Below are 15,108 nucleotides of genomic sequence, written 5' to 3' on the forward strand. Positions count from 1 at the left end.
GAATAGCAAATGTGTGCTTTGTACATCCTGTTTTCTTCTTTCATGCTTTACTTTGTGAAAACTTCAATTTTTTTTTTAAATTAAGAGCAGAGAAACAACCCCTTTTCATATGATTTTTTAAAATAGGAATCAAAGCAGAATATTAAAACATTGATTCAGGAAAACAGCTTTTGTGTGAAGAGGCTTGCTTCCTAAATCAGGAACTAGATGCAGGGAAAGAGACATTTGTCTTGTATGAGGTATTCAGTGCGCCCTCCAAACCATTTACACTGTACAATGTGGTTATGGGGTGCCTTTTTGTCCCTATTGCACTGCAGATAACGAATTGGATTCCCAGCCACTGACACAGGATGTGTCCATGCTGCTTTTTATAACTGTGCTATTATTATCATTATTTTTAAAAAATGTGTGTGAGAGAGTAAGAGAGAGAGAGACAGAGAACATGCAGCTGTAAACTAGTAATTCAAAAGACCTTTAGAACAGAACAAAGAGATGACAGCTGCACTTCAGAGCTGTCTTTCTCTGAAAGCAGCTTTTTCAGAATCTTGGATGCGGCCTGCAGTTACTATAGCAAAATTACTAATATCATTTCCATTAAATTGATGGGAATTGTAGTCCCAAAGCAGCTAGAGACCCAAATTTGGGAAACCCTGCAAAGGGATCTGGAAGGAGTGGCTTCAGTTCCGAAGCCCAGGCAGGAGGGAGGAAGGGCCAGAGTACTCCTCAAGGCAGCAACCCCGCAAGGGGTTCGTACTTGATGTGTGTCATTAGGGGCCTCTTTGCCTTGAGTTGACCCCACAGAAATACAGGCGGGCTGGCACTTAAACTGGTTTTCCCAATGCCTGACCAACCCCTTCATCTGTAATCAATAAAGTTGTGCCGATATTTGACCCAAGCAATGTGTCCCGTGTGTTTATGTCAAGATGGTCATGGGTGATGGGGGCATGATGGGGGCATGTGGCAGGGCCAAGTTCCCCAAAAGTTGCGACCTCACTACAAGCAGCAGCATCAAGATCAGCTCCGACAGCAGCTCCGATTCCAACAGAAGGATGGAGAGTGATTTCAACTCGTCCCTAGAGTCCCTGTTCAAAAACGACAATGTGATCTTCAACGGCTACGCTTGCGACGATCGGGGTGAGGGGTTGTTTGGGCTTTCTTATCACCATTGTTAATTGCTATCATCTTTAATCACACACAGTGCTAGTCCTGCTGAGAGCAGACTCACGGACCAGAGTCGCCCATGGGGTGGGATCCGCAACGGATGCGTTGCACAGTTTGGAAAAGATTAAAGCGAATTTTCATGGAGGATACAGCTCTTATTTCCTTGAGTGCAATCTAAATGTACAGTGTATTGTACCACAGCTGAGGACTCTTAACTTTGTGAAATTGCAGTTGTGAAATTGCAGGTGGAAACAAACTGAACGTAGAGGAGTGGCCACATTTCTTGGTGTTGAACTGGGGAAGGGCTATGTTTAGTTGAAAGATAAGCCAAATATTTGCAGCAGAACCTTTGTACTTCTAGGAGGACAGACTAGAAGTTCTGAAACAACACAGAGGAAGCAGATACGGTATATTACAAAGCTCAACATCATGAGCACTGCAGGGAAAGTAAGTAGATGATTTCTTTTAAAGTTGTTTTTTCAGCACCAAGATGCATAAATAGCTTTTAAAAATACAAAATAGGCTTATTGTACTATAAGCAGGAGCAATACATTCCCTGAGGTTCATCCAAGAAGTTCTTGGAAGTTTAATCTTAGGGGTTCCTGAAAGATTCTTCTATTTTCCTCCTCCTGGAACGCCATCATTAATACCAAACCAGTGAATGTTAAACATGCTTTCAACTGGGGAGGCAGAAACATCCAGCAAGTTGAAAACTAGCTCAGTAGTCATCAGGGCTTCAATCCTAAATAACTTAACCAGGGAGTAAGCCCTGGTGAAGATTGTAAAAAGATGTCTAATTAAAAGCCACCCTGAGGAATTCGGCTATAGGCAGGGCTTTTTTCAGCTGGAACTCACCAGAACTCAATTCCGGCACCTCTCAGATGGGTGCCATTGCCATTGTAAGAGAACAAAGGAGGCATTCATGGTGAGTTTCAGCACCTCTTTTTCCAGAAAAATAACACTGGTATTGGGACGCATATTAAATATTAAACATGTAGAGGATTGCAATGTTAACTGCATGGAAAAATAGTATTAGATCTTCTGTTATTTCACAGGACATTGAAATCAGAGCTGTCACTGTAAACTGTTTTGAGGTTTTGTAGAATCGAGTGGTATATACATTTTATTGGGGGTGGGGGTTGCCCAGGATAGGATTGCACAGTTACATACAGAAATACTGTTATGATATTCTATTATCTCAGGTCATTAAGTGCAAAGCTGCCGTTGTCTGGGAAGTCAAGAAACCATTTAGTATTGTGGAAATAGAAGTTGCCCCACCTAAGGCACATGAAGTCCGGATTAAGGTAAGAGAGACAAACCAAAAATGGCATTTCTGCAGATGGTTAGTATCTGCACTAGGGATGGAGAAATTTGATTCAGTTTGCATTTAAAGATAAATCTACCTAATTTATGCTTTCAAAAACAATATGAGAATGGGGAAGGGCTGCAGCTCGTGGAGGAGCAGCTGTTTTGCTTGAAAAAGTCTGAGGATGAATCACTGGTATCTCCAGGCAGGTGTGGGAGAGTCCCTAGTCTGACTCTCTGGAGAGCTGCTTTCAGTCAATGTGGAAAATGCTGAGCTAGATGGACCAATGGTCTGACTTAGTATAATTAACAACAACAACAACAACAACAACAACAACTTGTACCCCACCCACCTGACTGGGTTGCCCAGCACCTCTGGGTAACTTCCACAGAATATTAACAAAGGTCAACACTAACACTTTGAATTGTGCTTGGAAACACATGGGGAGTCATTGTAGATCGTTATAGCAAACATGTATATATTAGGAGAAATTTGCACTGTAATCCTGATGAATTTTCATGAGTACTTTAAAACAAAAACCTGCAAACTGATGTGGAAATGTAGGAGAGTTTTGAACCCCTGCAAGTTGCTGCAGGAGAGGGATTTTGAGCAATATTATGAGAGGAGTGTTTCCAGGACCAAGGTGAAACTCAAAAGCTCCCTGGTTATATTTGGTATTGGATGATAGGTATCAATTAAAGACTTCCTTTTTCAAAAAGCACACAAAAAAACTGTTAAGTGGAGATCTTTAACCAGTCTGAATTAGATGTGAAATCGTTTTCACACATGAAATTATTTTTAATTGCTTTTAAATATTTGTACATGTTGATCTGTTAGTAATTGTTTCTATTATTTATGTTTTTACTGCAATATCATTTTGAGATATCTTATGGGAGGTAATTCATGAACTTAATTTTTAAAAATAATATAAAATAAAAAACTATCTCCTTTAACCCAGATTTTGGCGTCTGGAGTCTGTCGCTCCGATGACCATGGGCTGAGTGGGGCAATGCACGTAAAATTCCCCATTATTCTTGGTCACGAGGCAGCTGGTGTTGTGGAGAGCGTTGGGGAAGGAGTTACCTGTGTGAAACCAGGTAAGGTAAAGCAGAGTGCAACCAGAAAATATCAAGTCACAGCATTGGTCAACAAGGATCAAATGAAACTAGGAGAGCCAACCAACTGGTGGAAGAATAACCAAGAAAGTGTTTTCTTTTGGGAAGGGCGGTCAGCTCTGGGCCAGTGACTAGATTTTTAATGTAAATGCCAGAATTTGGAATCAATTGCTAGACATTTCTGAATAGGATTCAGCAACATTATTTCTACTTAACTGGTGATATTATTACTACTACTACAACTCTACTACTACTATCACCTGCCAGGGTGGGTCACAACTACTTAAACTTGCAATACTACCGTAATTTAAAACAAATTGCAGTCAAGAGAATAGGGTAGTCCCTATTCTCAGGTGCCAAAGACCAGGACTGCTATACTGCCAGCACCCCAAAATGTTGATGAAAGAGGAACTACCAAAAGTGCCCCTTCTACTGATTTGAATGTCCAAGAGCAGGTACTCCCAAACTCAGCCCTCCAGCCCTCCCCACTTCACAGCTAGCTGCACAAGAATCTGCAATGTTCATGACATACCCTCCAACATTGCTGAGATGAAAATAGGGACATTTCTCACTTCCCACCTCCAACTGACCCTCCTCAACCCCCCCTCCCCAATTTTGTACTGTCCCCCGTCTCAAAAAAGCATTTCCCAACAGAGGAAGGGTAAGTGCCATCAGCACTGCACCAATGCGACACTGTACACATGCCCTCCACCATCTTGAGAAAACCCCTTAATCCTGACTTCCGGAGGTGGCGCTATGCGGAGTTAAAAGGGACAACCCAGCTGTCGGGCTGTCAGTGTGCAAAAGAGAACTGTCAAACTGCTGATACTGTTATTGGAGTTTAAACTGACACATAGACTGAGACACTAACGTTTAAACATTGTTGCTGGGACCTTTCTTGACACCTTGTGGCTTTTTTTCAAGAAAAAGAAAGCCCGGGGAACCTTCCTTTTGTGCTCTGGAACTACTAAAGATTTAACATAGGGAACATAAGAACTTCAATGGCGGATAAGAGTTCTCTCCTTCCTTGAAACTTTGAAATACCCCCACCTAGAGGATTGTGGAGACATAGAGGCCTGGGAACTGTACTTTATTGTGATTCTCTGTGGTTAAATTGTTTACACTCTGGACTTGTTTGACTTATGGAACAAAAGAAAAATTGACCTTGAACAGAGGCAGGTGTGGAATGAGTGGCTCAGGGAGAACAAGAGCAGCTAAAGCTAAAGAAAAAGAAAAGAAGCCAGTGCAACTTGTTCAAACAACCCTATCTCATCAACGAAGATCATCCGTCCCAACTGTGCTGACAGCACAGGAGGTGAAAGTTGAAGAGCCTGCTGCAGAAGATATGGCAACTGGAGGATCTGAAATAGTCCTGAAACAAATTTTGGAACAACTGGCAATTTTAAACCAAAAAGTGGACAATCAATCATCAAAAATTGACCAAGCTACATCCTCTATTAGTAAATTATCTGAGCAGGTTTCCCAGCACACTCAGGCAATTGAAAAATTGCAAGGGGCAACGACTGAAAACTATAAACTTGCTGTGGAAGCCAGTCAAAAAGCAGAACAGGCGAACAAAAAGGTTGATGAGATTAAGGGGGAAGTAAGGCCTCTGAAAAGACAGGTAGGGGAACAACAAGCCTACCTGTCATTGGTTGAATTGAAAAGTAAGGAAAATAATCTCAGGTTAAGGGCCATCCCAGAACTGGAGGAAGGAAATTTACAGGGATTTCTAACACTTTTGTTCTCCAAATTCTGGGGGATTGAGGAAGACAAGGATTTTAAAATTGTGACGGCTTTTAGACTGGGAAAATTGATAAAGAAGGATAAGTCCAGAGACTGTTTGGTTATTCTGAGATCAAGAGAGGAAAGAGACAAGATACTAGGCCTACATTTTAAAAAATCTTTGGAGATAGAAGGTAAAAAGGCTGAAATTTACAGAGACATACCCAAACATCTTTTGGATCTTAGGACCACTTATACAGATTTGACCAAACTGTTGAGATACAACACAATCCCTTATAGGTGGGAGTTTCCGCAAGGACTATCATTTACCTACAAAGGAAGGAAAGTAAGAATTAAAACACCTGAGGACCAACAGAAGTTCTTACACGACCACGAGGAGGACCTCCAGAAAGGAGCCGCAGCTTCTTGGCCACCACCACCACCGGGACCATCTCCAAAGCCTACACCGTCTGGATCCGGACCAGCATTACCACCTCCGGGATCGGAGGGAAACCTAGACACCCCACTGTAGACCCACCAATTAGACCAGGATGTCGCTGCAGCTTCTCAGTTGGAATATAAATGGCGGAAACTCTCCGGAAAAAAGAAGAAAAGTATTTCATATTTTGAAAAAAGAACAATTGGACATTATTTGCCTGCAAGAAACGCATGTGACAAGGCTCCACAGAAAAGTGCTAATTAATAAAAGATTAGGCCAAGAATTTATTTCTTCGGATAAAGTTAAGAAAAGAGGAGTGGTGATATATGCAAAGGAGAGCCTGTCACCGAAATTCTTATTTAAAGATGAACACGGCAGAATTTTGGCGATTGAAATTCAGACACAAGGAGAAAAAATTTTGATACTAGGAATATATGCTCCAAATGAAGGAAAATCGGAATTTTTCAGGAAGCTGCATGAGACTATGCTGGACTACTTAGACTATAACAACATCATTATGATGGGTGATATGAATGGGGTTGTGTCTGTAAATATGGATAAGTCGCAAAGTGCTAACATAACGAAAGATGGCAGACTACCTAAAACTTTCTTTGAAATGACTGACAATGTGGACTTAATTGACATATGGAGGATTAAGAACCCCCTAGGAAAAGAAGGGACTTTCTTTTCTGAAGCTCATCTGACATGGACACGAATCGACCAAATATGGATAACTAGAGGACTGGCACCCAAGACTAGAAAGGTGGAAATCTGCCCAAAAACCTGCTCCGACCATAATGCTTTGAAAATGGAATTGAGACTAAATACAACCGGATCCTTCAGATGGAAAATGAATGACACCTTACTAAGGGACGAGAAGATTGTTAAGAAGGCCCAAAAAACTTTAAAGGACTATTTTGAGATAAATTTAAATACCACTGTGGAAAAAAGAATAATCTGGGACGCAAGTAAAGCAGTCATGAGAGGGTTTCTAATACAACAAAATACGATCAAGAAAAAGCTCTGGAATGAAAAGAAGGAGAAGATATTGGAAAAAATAAGAGATGGAGAAAAAAAACTAAGATCCAGGCCCAAGTCAAAGGAAGTGCTGAGAGAAGTGAAATTTTTCCAAGCACAATATTTGAAATTGATAAATCAAGAGGTGGAATGGAAAATTAAACAAATGAAACAAAGATCTTTTGAATCAGCAAATAAGTGTGGGAAACTGCTAGCATGGCAGTTGAAAAAGAGACAAAAACTTAATACAGTTACAAATCTAGAGATTGAAGGGAGAATGGTTCAGAAACCCGAGGAAATTAGAAAGTGCTTCCAGAGATATTTCAAAGAACTTTATTCACAAGGGCCACAGAAAGACTCGGAGGTGGACCAATTTCTCAAAACCAACGGATTACAGAAAATACCTCAGGAAATGAGAACAATCCTGAATAGTAATATCACACAGCAAGAAATTGAAAGTGCCATTCAGAACCTTCAATTAGGCAAATCTCCAGGCCCTGATGGACTTACCTCCAAATACTATAAGGTTCTGAAAGACTATTTGATACAACCTTTGTTGGAGGTCTGTAACCAGATTATGGAGGGGAGGAAGGCACCGGAAACGTGGAAAGAAGCCTACATCACATTGATACCTAAACTAGAAACTGAAAAGACCCAGCTTAAGAACTACCGCCCCATCTCACTCCTAAACGTGGATTACAAAATTTTTGCAGACATTTTGGCAAGTAGGTTTAAAAAAGTGCTTAATGAAGTGATCCATAAGGACCAGGCTGGCTTTCTCCCTGGTAGGCATTTGTTTGGCAACACAAGAAACATCATCGATATTTTGGAACTTTTACAAACAAAGCTTAACACTAGAGCGGTGCTAATCTTTATTGATGCGGAGAAAGCCTTTGACAACATTTCCTGGATGTTTATGAAGAAAAATTTGGAAGGGATGGGAGTGGGGCGGGGGTTTGAAAATGGAATAGAAGCAATATATTCAGAACAAAAAGCGAAATTGATAGTAAACAATGTGGTGACAGAGGAGTTTAAAATTGAAAAAGGGACACGGCAGGGGTGCCCTCTATCCCCCCTATTGTTTATTTCAGTTCTGGAGGTGCTATTGAACATGATTAGAAAGGACCGGTTGGTACAGGGAATTGAGGTCGGAGTGAAACAATATAAATTGAAAGCATTTGCAGATGACCTGGTATTAACATTGCAGGAGCCAGTCTCTAGTACTAAAAGAGTGTTAGAATTAATTTTTGATTTTGGTCGGGTGGCGGGATTTAAGTTGAACAAGCAAAAAACTAAGGTTCTAGCAAAAAATTTGACAACTACAGAAACAGATGAGTTCGTGAAAGAAACAGAACTAAATGTGGTTAAAAAAGTAAAATACCTAGGGGTGTATCTGACCTCCAAAAATTTGAATTTGTTTAAAGATAACTACGAGAAATGTTGGTCAGAAATCAAAAGAGATTTGGAAACGTGGTCAAGATTGAAACTTTCCTTGTTGGGTCGAATAGCAGCTATAAAGATGAACGTATTGCCAAAAATGTTATTTTTGTTTCAGACCCTACAGATCGTGGACAAGGTGGAATGTTTTGGAAAGTGGCAGAAGGATATTTCTAAGTTTGTTTGGCAGGGCAAAAAGCCCCGAATAAAGCTTTTGGGTGGCATGCATATTTGTGGTATGACAAGGTTAAAGTGCACAAATTGTTTAAAAACCACATTGTTAGGAGAGCAATTTTAATGGTCTGGACAAAATATAAAGACTTATTGGAAAGTAAGACTCTGAGGTGGCTCTCACCGGTGGAGGCCAAGGCACGTAAGAGACCTAACACGGAGGCCAATTGGCCTAAATATGGGGAAATTATTGAAAAGATTGGAGACAATTGGAGGTTGCAGAGCTTGGAAAAATTAAAAAACAAGGTGCGAGATTGGTTGCATTATGCACAAATTCAAGAGGTCTTTAAAGTAGACAAGAAGGTTGGATTCCAGGTGGAAAAATCGAAACTAGAGACAGAACTGTTAGAACCAAAAAGTAAACTACTTTCGAGAATGTATAACCTGCTGCTTAAATGGAATACTCAGGATGAGACAGTCAAATCCGCCATGATAAAGTGGGCGCAGGATTTGGGGCATAACATTATGTTTGAAGACTGGGAAAGGTTATGGAACACCGGAATGAAATTTACGGCATGTAGTGCCTTGAAGGAAAACATTATGAAAATGATATACCGGTGGTACATGACCCCAGTCAAGCTTGCTAAGATATATCACCTGTCTGATAATAAATGTTGGAAATGTAAAGAGGCGGAAGGGACATTCTTTCACCTCTGGTGGACCTGCCCGAAAGTGAAGGCCTTTTGGGAAATGATTCATAATGAACTAAAAAAGGTACTTAGATTTACCTTACCTAAGAAACCAGAGGCCTTCCTCCTGGGCATGGTGGACCAGAGAGTGCTTAAGAAGGACAGAACTTTTTTTATGTACGCTACTACAGCAGCAAGGATCCTGATTGCAAAACATTGGAAGACACAAGATTTACCCACACTGGAGGAATGGCACACGCAGTTGATGGACTACATGGAACTGGCCGAAATGACTGGCAGAATCCGAGACTTGGGAGAAGAAACAACCGAGGAGGACTGGAAAAAATTTAAGGACTATCTGGAAAAACACTATAAGCTGTATGAATGTTAAAAAATGCACCTTTTAGGAAACTCTAGCTTCAGTAATGTCAAACCAAAGAAATGGAAATTAAGGCACAAGAAGTCTGAGATAGAATAAGGAAATAACTTTATTGTGTTTAAATGAAAATGTACATGATTCGGGTTATAACACATTTGAAATTGGGTAACATGATAAAACGAAGGATACAATAAGTAATGAAATAAGTTAACAAATTGCTGATGTTATGTTCACAGAGAATCCAGGGTTGGGAGGATGTGGGGAAGTCCAGAAGATTTGGAAAAAAGAACAAGAAAATTTGTAATCTTTTTATTTTATTCTTATAACATGCTCTTTATTCTTTTTTCTGTATTTTATAAACTTAATAAAAAATATTATTTAAAAAAAAGAGAAAACCCCTTAATCCTGACCGGATTTGATTCTTTGGTAGATTTACAAAAAGAAAAACACACTGCAAGAGATAAATTTTAGAAAGGGGCAAGATTAGAAACAGACACACGGAGCATTAAAAAAAGAAAATCAAGATTCCTTGCACTCCACTTTGATTGGCTGTCTTGGCTCAGCTCAGCTGTCCCATCACACTGGCCATTGACCATGCTTGTTAGGGTCATAGTCCAGCAACATCTGAAGGACTGAAGGTTCCCCAAGCGTGTGGTATGTACTAGCTTGTCCGAATATTTTAAGCAGGCTAATGATGGTATTTTCATCATTCCCAGGAGACAAAGTCATCCCACTCTTTGCCCCACAATGTGGAGAATGCAGGGCATGCAAACATCCCAGAGGCAATCTGTGCAAACTCTGCGAGTGAGTTGAAGTTGTTATTTGAAACAGTATTGGAAACACCAGCAGTGCAAATGTTAAATTAAAGAAAACACAACCCAAAGCACGATTTTCCTTTCTTCATCTTTTAGCCTTGCCGCCTCTGGATTAATGCACGATGGCACCAGCAGGTTCACTTACATAGGCCAACAGGTCTACAGCTTTGCCGGAACTAGCACCTTCGCAGAATACACCGTGGTGCATGAGTCTGCGGTGGTCAAAATTGATGCTGCAGCTCCTCCAGAAAAAGTGTGTCTGATTGGCTGTGGGTTTTCTACTGGCTATGGTGCTGCCATCAACAGTGCAAAGGTAAGGGTTAAACATTGGTGATGCTTATATTCAGTGTGGGGAATTTGTGGCAGGTCTAGACAAAAAGAGGAGGACAGGTGAGCTCTGGGGCTCTGGCACAGAACCAGGTGAAAGCACATTCAATAGAGTAAATGAATCAAAACAACATAAAATAGCAAAGCCACCAAATGCCCACCAATACACTGGATGTACACTCATGACCTGCATTCACGTTCTTGCTACAGACGTAGTTCTCCAGCATCCCACCTCTCTCTTGGATGCTTTGAACATCAAGGAGCAATCCCATCCACAACCAATTGCCCAGGGGGAGCGCCCTTGCCATCATATACCGAGAGAGACAAGTAGTGCAGGGGGTTGGATTAGATGGGCTCTTCCAACTCTACAATTCTATGACTCTATGATTTCAGGTGGAGCCTGGTTCAACCTGTGCCATTTTTGGTCTGGGAGGAGTTGGCCTCTCAACTGTCATGGGCTGCAAAGCAGCTGGAGCTTCCCGAATCATCGGGGTCGACATCAACAAGGATAAATTTCCCAAGGCTAAAGAGATGGGAGCTACAGAGTGTGTCAACCCTCTGGATTTCAAGAAGCCCATCAATGAAGTGTTGTATGGCTTGACAGACGGTGAAGGTGTTGACTATTCATTCGAAGTGATTGGGCGCACAGACACCATGGTACATGCATGGAGACAGGATTTTACTGTCCTATTTTGAAAAGGGAAGATGGCATTTCCTGCATTCCTGTTCTTCAGTGGTTCCTATTTTTCACTGGGTTGTGATCCAATAATCTGTTGTAGCAAGGGCCTTGGGTTCTGAGACAGTAGGACGTGTCAGAGTTTTAAACATCCTCCACCCATTGATCAGGTAACTTATGGAATAATGTGAGATGGGACTCAGGCATGAGGGGCTCATGAAGGGTGAGAATGATCCTTTTGGGTGATTCTTCTCTCCCACATAAGCCCACTCCCCAGCATCCATTCCCACATTCTTCAGAAGGCCCTCACCATCCAAAAAGGCTTTTCAGGGTGTGCATGTAGCTGGGCAGGGATGCGGGTGGCGCTGTGGGTTAAACCACAGAGCCTAGGAATTGCCAGTCAGAAGGTCGGCGGTTCAAATCTCCGCAACGGGGTGAGCTCCCGTTGCTTGGTCCCTGCTCCTGCCAACCTAGCAGTTCGAAAGCACATCAAAGTGCAAGTAGATAAATAGGTACGGCTCTGGTGGGAAGGTAAACGGCATTTCCATGCACTGCTCTGGTTCACCAAAAGAGGCTTAGTCATCCTGGCCACATGACCCGCAAACTGTACGCCGGCTCCCTCGGCCAATAAAGCGAGATGAGCGCTGCAACCCCAGAGTCGGTCAAGACTGGACCTAATGGTCAGGGATCCCTTTACCTTTAGCTTTATGTAGCTGGACATGGAAGGAAGAAAAGATAGGGATGTTTTCTTCCATTGCTATTAATATGCTTTGAACAGTAAAAATCTTTGAGAGGTCTGACTGCGTCATGGGAGGTGATCATGGATGGTATTTCTCCTTGGCTTGATTCAAGAGTCATGACTTTGGATTTCCCCCAGACTGCTGCCTTGGCTTCCTGCCACATGAATTATGGGACCAGCGTGGTTGTCGGAGTGCCCCCTTCAGCTTCTGAAATTACCTTCTCTCCAGAACTTATCTTTACGGGGCGCACTTGGAAAGGATCTATATTTGGAGGTATGGGCCTACTAGCTTTCTATTAACAGGGCACATTTCAAATTCTGAGAGAGTGTTGAGGGCACCCGTCACAAAATAGCTTGGGGTGGCAGCGGGTTGTCCATTAAACCTCTGTCATTGAGAGCATGGCATAACACAAAATTAGAGAAACACCTTGATTTGCTCATTATTTCCCCACCCCCAGCAATGCAATTTAGATTTAAAAAAAAATCATGCTCTTACCCTGTGAAAATACATTTAAGATCTCATGCAGTTTGGCCCTCTGCAGGCTTTCCACGCAAGCTCTTGCCCCATAATTACTACATTAGTATCTCCTCTATCTCCCTCCCACCCACAGATCTGTCATAACATCAAGGCCAATCTCATTGCATAACCCAAGTTCAAAGACGGTTTCAGGCTATAAATTTGTAGGACTGCCAGACCTTTAACCAATGTTTTGCTCCTTTTTTATGGCATTATAATTAGAGTACCATATCTTAACTGTGCACTTACTGTTTTCAGGATGGAAAAGCAAACAAGCTGTCCCCAAGCTGGTTGCAGATTTCATGGGGGGGAAGTTTGCTCTGGATCCACTAATTACCCACACTTTGCCTTTTGATAAAATCAACGAGGGCTTTGAACTGCTGCGTTCAGGAAAAAGGTAAGACCTTTCCCCACCCCCAGCCCTCAATATTGTAGTGGAAAAGGCAAGGTGCCGTTCTGAGAGTCATAGCCATAGTCATTATAAGATTACACAATCCTCCGCTGGAGTGACTAAAGCTAGGAGGTTGTTTGCGTTGTAGACTAAAAATGGATGTATGGGACTTCCAACACAATGTTGTATTGAAGAGTTTTTCTGTACAATATGGGGGGGTGGGATTGGATCCAGTTCTCCTGACTGCAGTGGCTGTTGACCTGTCAATAACATGACATCACTATATTGGCTGACCAGGTTTTCCTTTGTAGCGTGAGCTGGGCTTGCGTACACATCTCCTATCCCCTTTCCAGTTTAACTAAAGACTCATTCACTCCAACACCCACCCACCCTCAAGACCTAGATTTAAAATGAAGTCTACGCTTTATTCATCTACCAAAAAAAAAAATAATGTGGTCCAAAAAACCCAAAAACAGAGAGATTAGCTTGATCATGGTTAGATTCTAGTACAGAAAGTTGCACGAGCTATTTATGTAAAAAAGAAACAGAAGACAAAATGGGGAAACGGACACCTCAAAGAATTAAGAATGAATAAATAAATGGGACAATGAAACCCATGTAGAAACAATGCAATGTACATTCATGCAAATATGGATGTTCACAAGCAAGACTTGTGCCACAACTGTGGTCGATCCGCATCTCATTAGGCTGAGCAACAATTGATTTATAAACTGAAATTGATACTGTTTTGGATGGGGCAATTAAATCACATCCACAAACTGTTTACCTTGATGCTTCTGTTAGGGACAAATATGCATTTATTTCAGCTTCCTGTGATGGCATAAATGAATAGAATCAACTTGTTGGGCTTTTTCTTGTGCAATTCCTTTTCTTGGAATCACTTTTATAAGCTTATTACCAGGCTTCTTATTTCCTCTTTTTCACACCCTTTTCTTCTCTTTTTCTTTTATCACTTTATTCCTTTATAAATGAAATCCTGCTAATAAAATGTTAACTATAAAAAAGGTTTCAGATTTCTGTACAGGTTCAGACTTCCCTCTCCACCCCCTACTCTGAAAATTACTCACTGTGTATGCTATATACTTTTCCTATTTCTGCTCCTCTGACTGTAAGTTGTGTTAATTGTGTTAATATTGAATTTGAAAATGTAGTAACCCACCTGGAACGCGATGGCAGAGGGTGGATAATAAACAGAATGAATGGATGGTGCTTCAAAGATCACCTTCCCTTAATATCAACCAGATCAAGCCTTTCCTTAGCAATTTGTGGCAAGATCTTAAACCTACTGAAATATTAGCCTATTAACATTAAAAATCTATCAGGTATTATCACCTTTCCATTTAAAAATGTTTCTTAATCTTTCAGTATTCGCAGTGTCCTGGTATTTTAAAGTCCATGGTGAGGAGGAAGAATACAAGACAATGACCTTTGCAAGCTCAGATGGCCACATTGCCTAGTAGGACATATGTGAAAATGAGTGGACTCTTCAGTGTCGTCACTGGCAATGCTCCTTTATCAACACGTAGGTCTATCCCAAGACCGTCACATTTTTCCTCCAAATTCAACAGAAGAAAATTACCATAAACACAATCTTATGTTGTGACTCAAATTATCAATATCCTGTTTAATGAAGCAACAACACAAATAATTATTATCATGTATTTCAAAGGTGAGAGGTTGGGTAGTTTAGGCAGCTGTCTTATATATATTTGGGAGAAAGTCACACTGAACCCAGTGGAGTATACATGCTGTAAATCAGTAGCTTGAAATCTCTCTGCAGAGATTCCTAAGAATTGGTGGGTACAAAACTACTACCAGTCTATCTATCAATGGCAAAGCTAAATAGCCACTGGCTAAATGCCGGGCTTAATCATGTTGATATTTTCACCCCTCCTATTGACAGAATCTCCTGATATGATGTTTTGAGAAAGGAGGGGGCAGAAACTGCTCTTCTACTCTTCCGCTCCTGACTAACGGCCTGACTCTGTGTGTGGAGAGAGTCTTATCTATGTAGTGACTAGATGGCTGAGTGGGAGATGTAACATTAATGCAAGCCAGTTCTTTAGTTTGTAGTAACTATTAGAAATAAAAGGAGTTATGCTTAACAGCTAGCTTCCGCGTTATTTATACTCTGCATGAGCCTGGTGCTCACAATGCACAGTTGTGGGTCCAGTGCACTGGAA

The 15,108-nt window shown here is 41.3% G+C and overlaps 2 protein-coding genes across 5 annotated transcripts in view; one reads left to right on the forward strand and one right to left on the reverse strand.

The window, feature by feature from the left end:
- Positions 1-15,108, reverse strand: part of LOC310852780 (uncharacterized protein C4orf17 homolog) — a 150,695-nt gene that overhangs the window by 50,730 nt on the left and 84,857 nt on the right. The window lies entirely within an intron of this gene.
- Positions 1,452-15,032, forward strand: LOC310852769 (alcohol dehydrogenase 1B-like). Its single transcript, XM_083756749.1, has 9 exons — positions 1,452-1,608; positions 2,364-2,465; positions 3,426-3,564; positions 10,156-10,243; positions 10,351-10,567; positions 10,975-11,238; positions 12,135-12,270; positions 12,772-12,910; positions 14,291-15,032. Exons 1-9 carry the CDS (start codon positions 1,591-1,593, stop codon positions 14,313-14,315), a joined length of 1,128 nt encoding a protein of 375 aa, XP_083612875.1. The 5' UTR covers positions 1,452-1,590; the 3' UTR covers positions 14,316-15,032.

Source organism: Podarcis gaigeae, assembly GCF_964106915.1.
Source record: "Podarcis gaigeae genome assembly, chromosome: 9".
Classification (NCBI taxonomy): Eukaryota; Metazoa; Chordata; class Lepidosauria; order Squamata; family Lacertidae; genus Podarcis; species Podarcis gaigeae.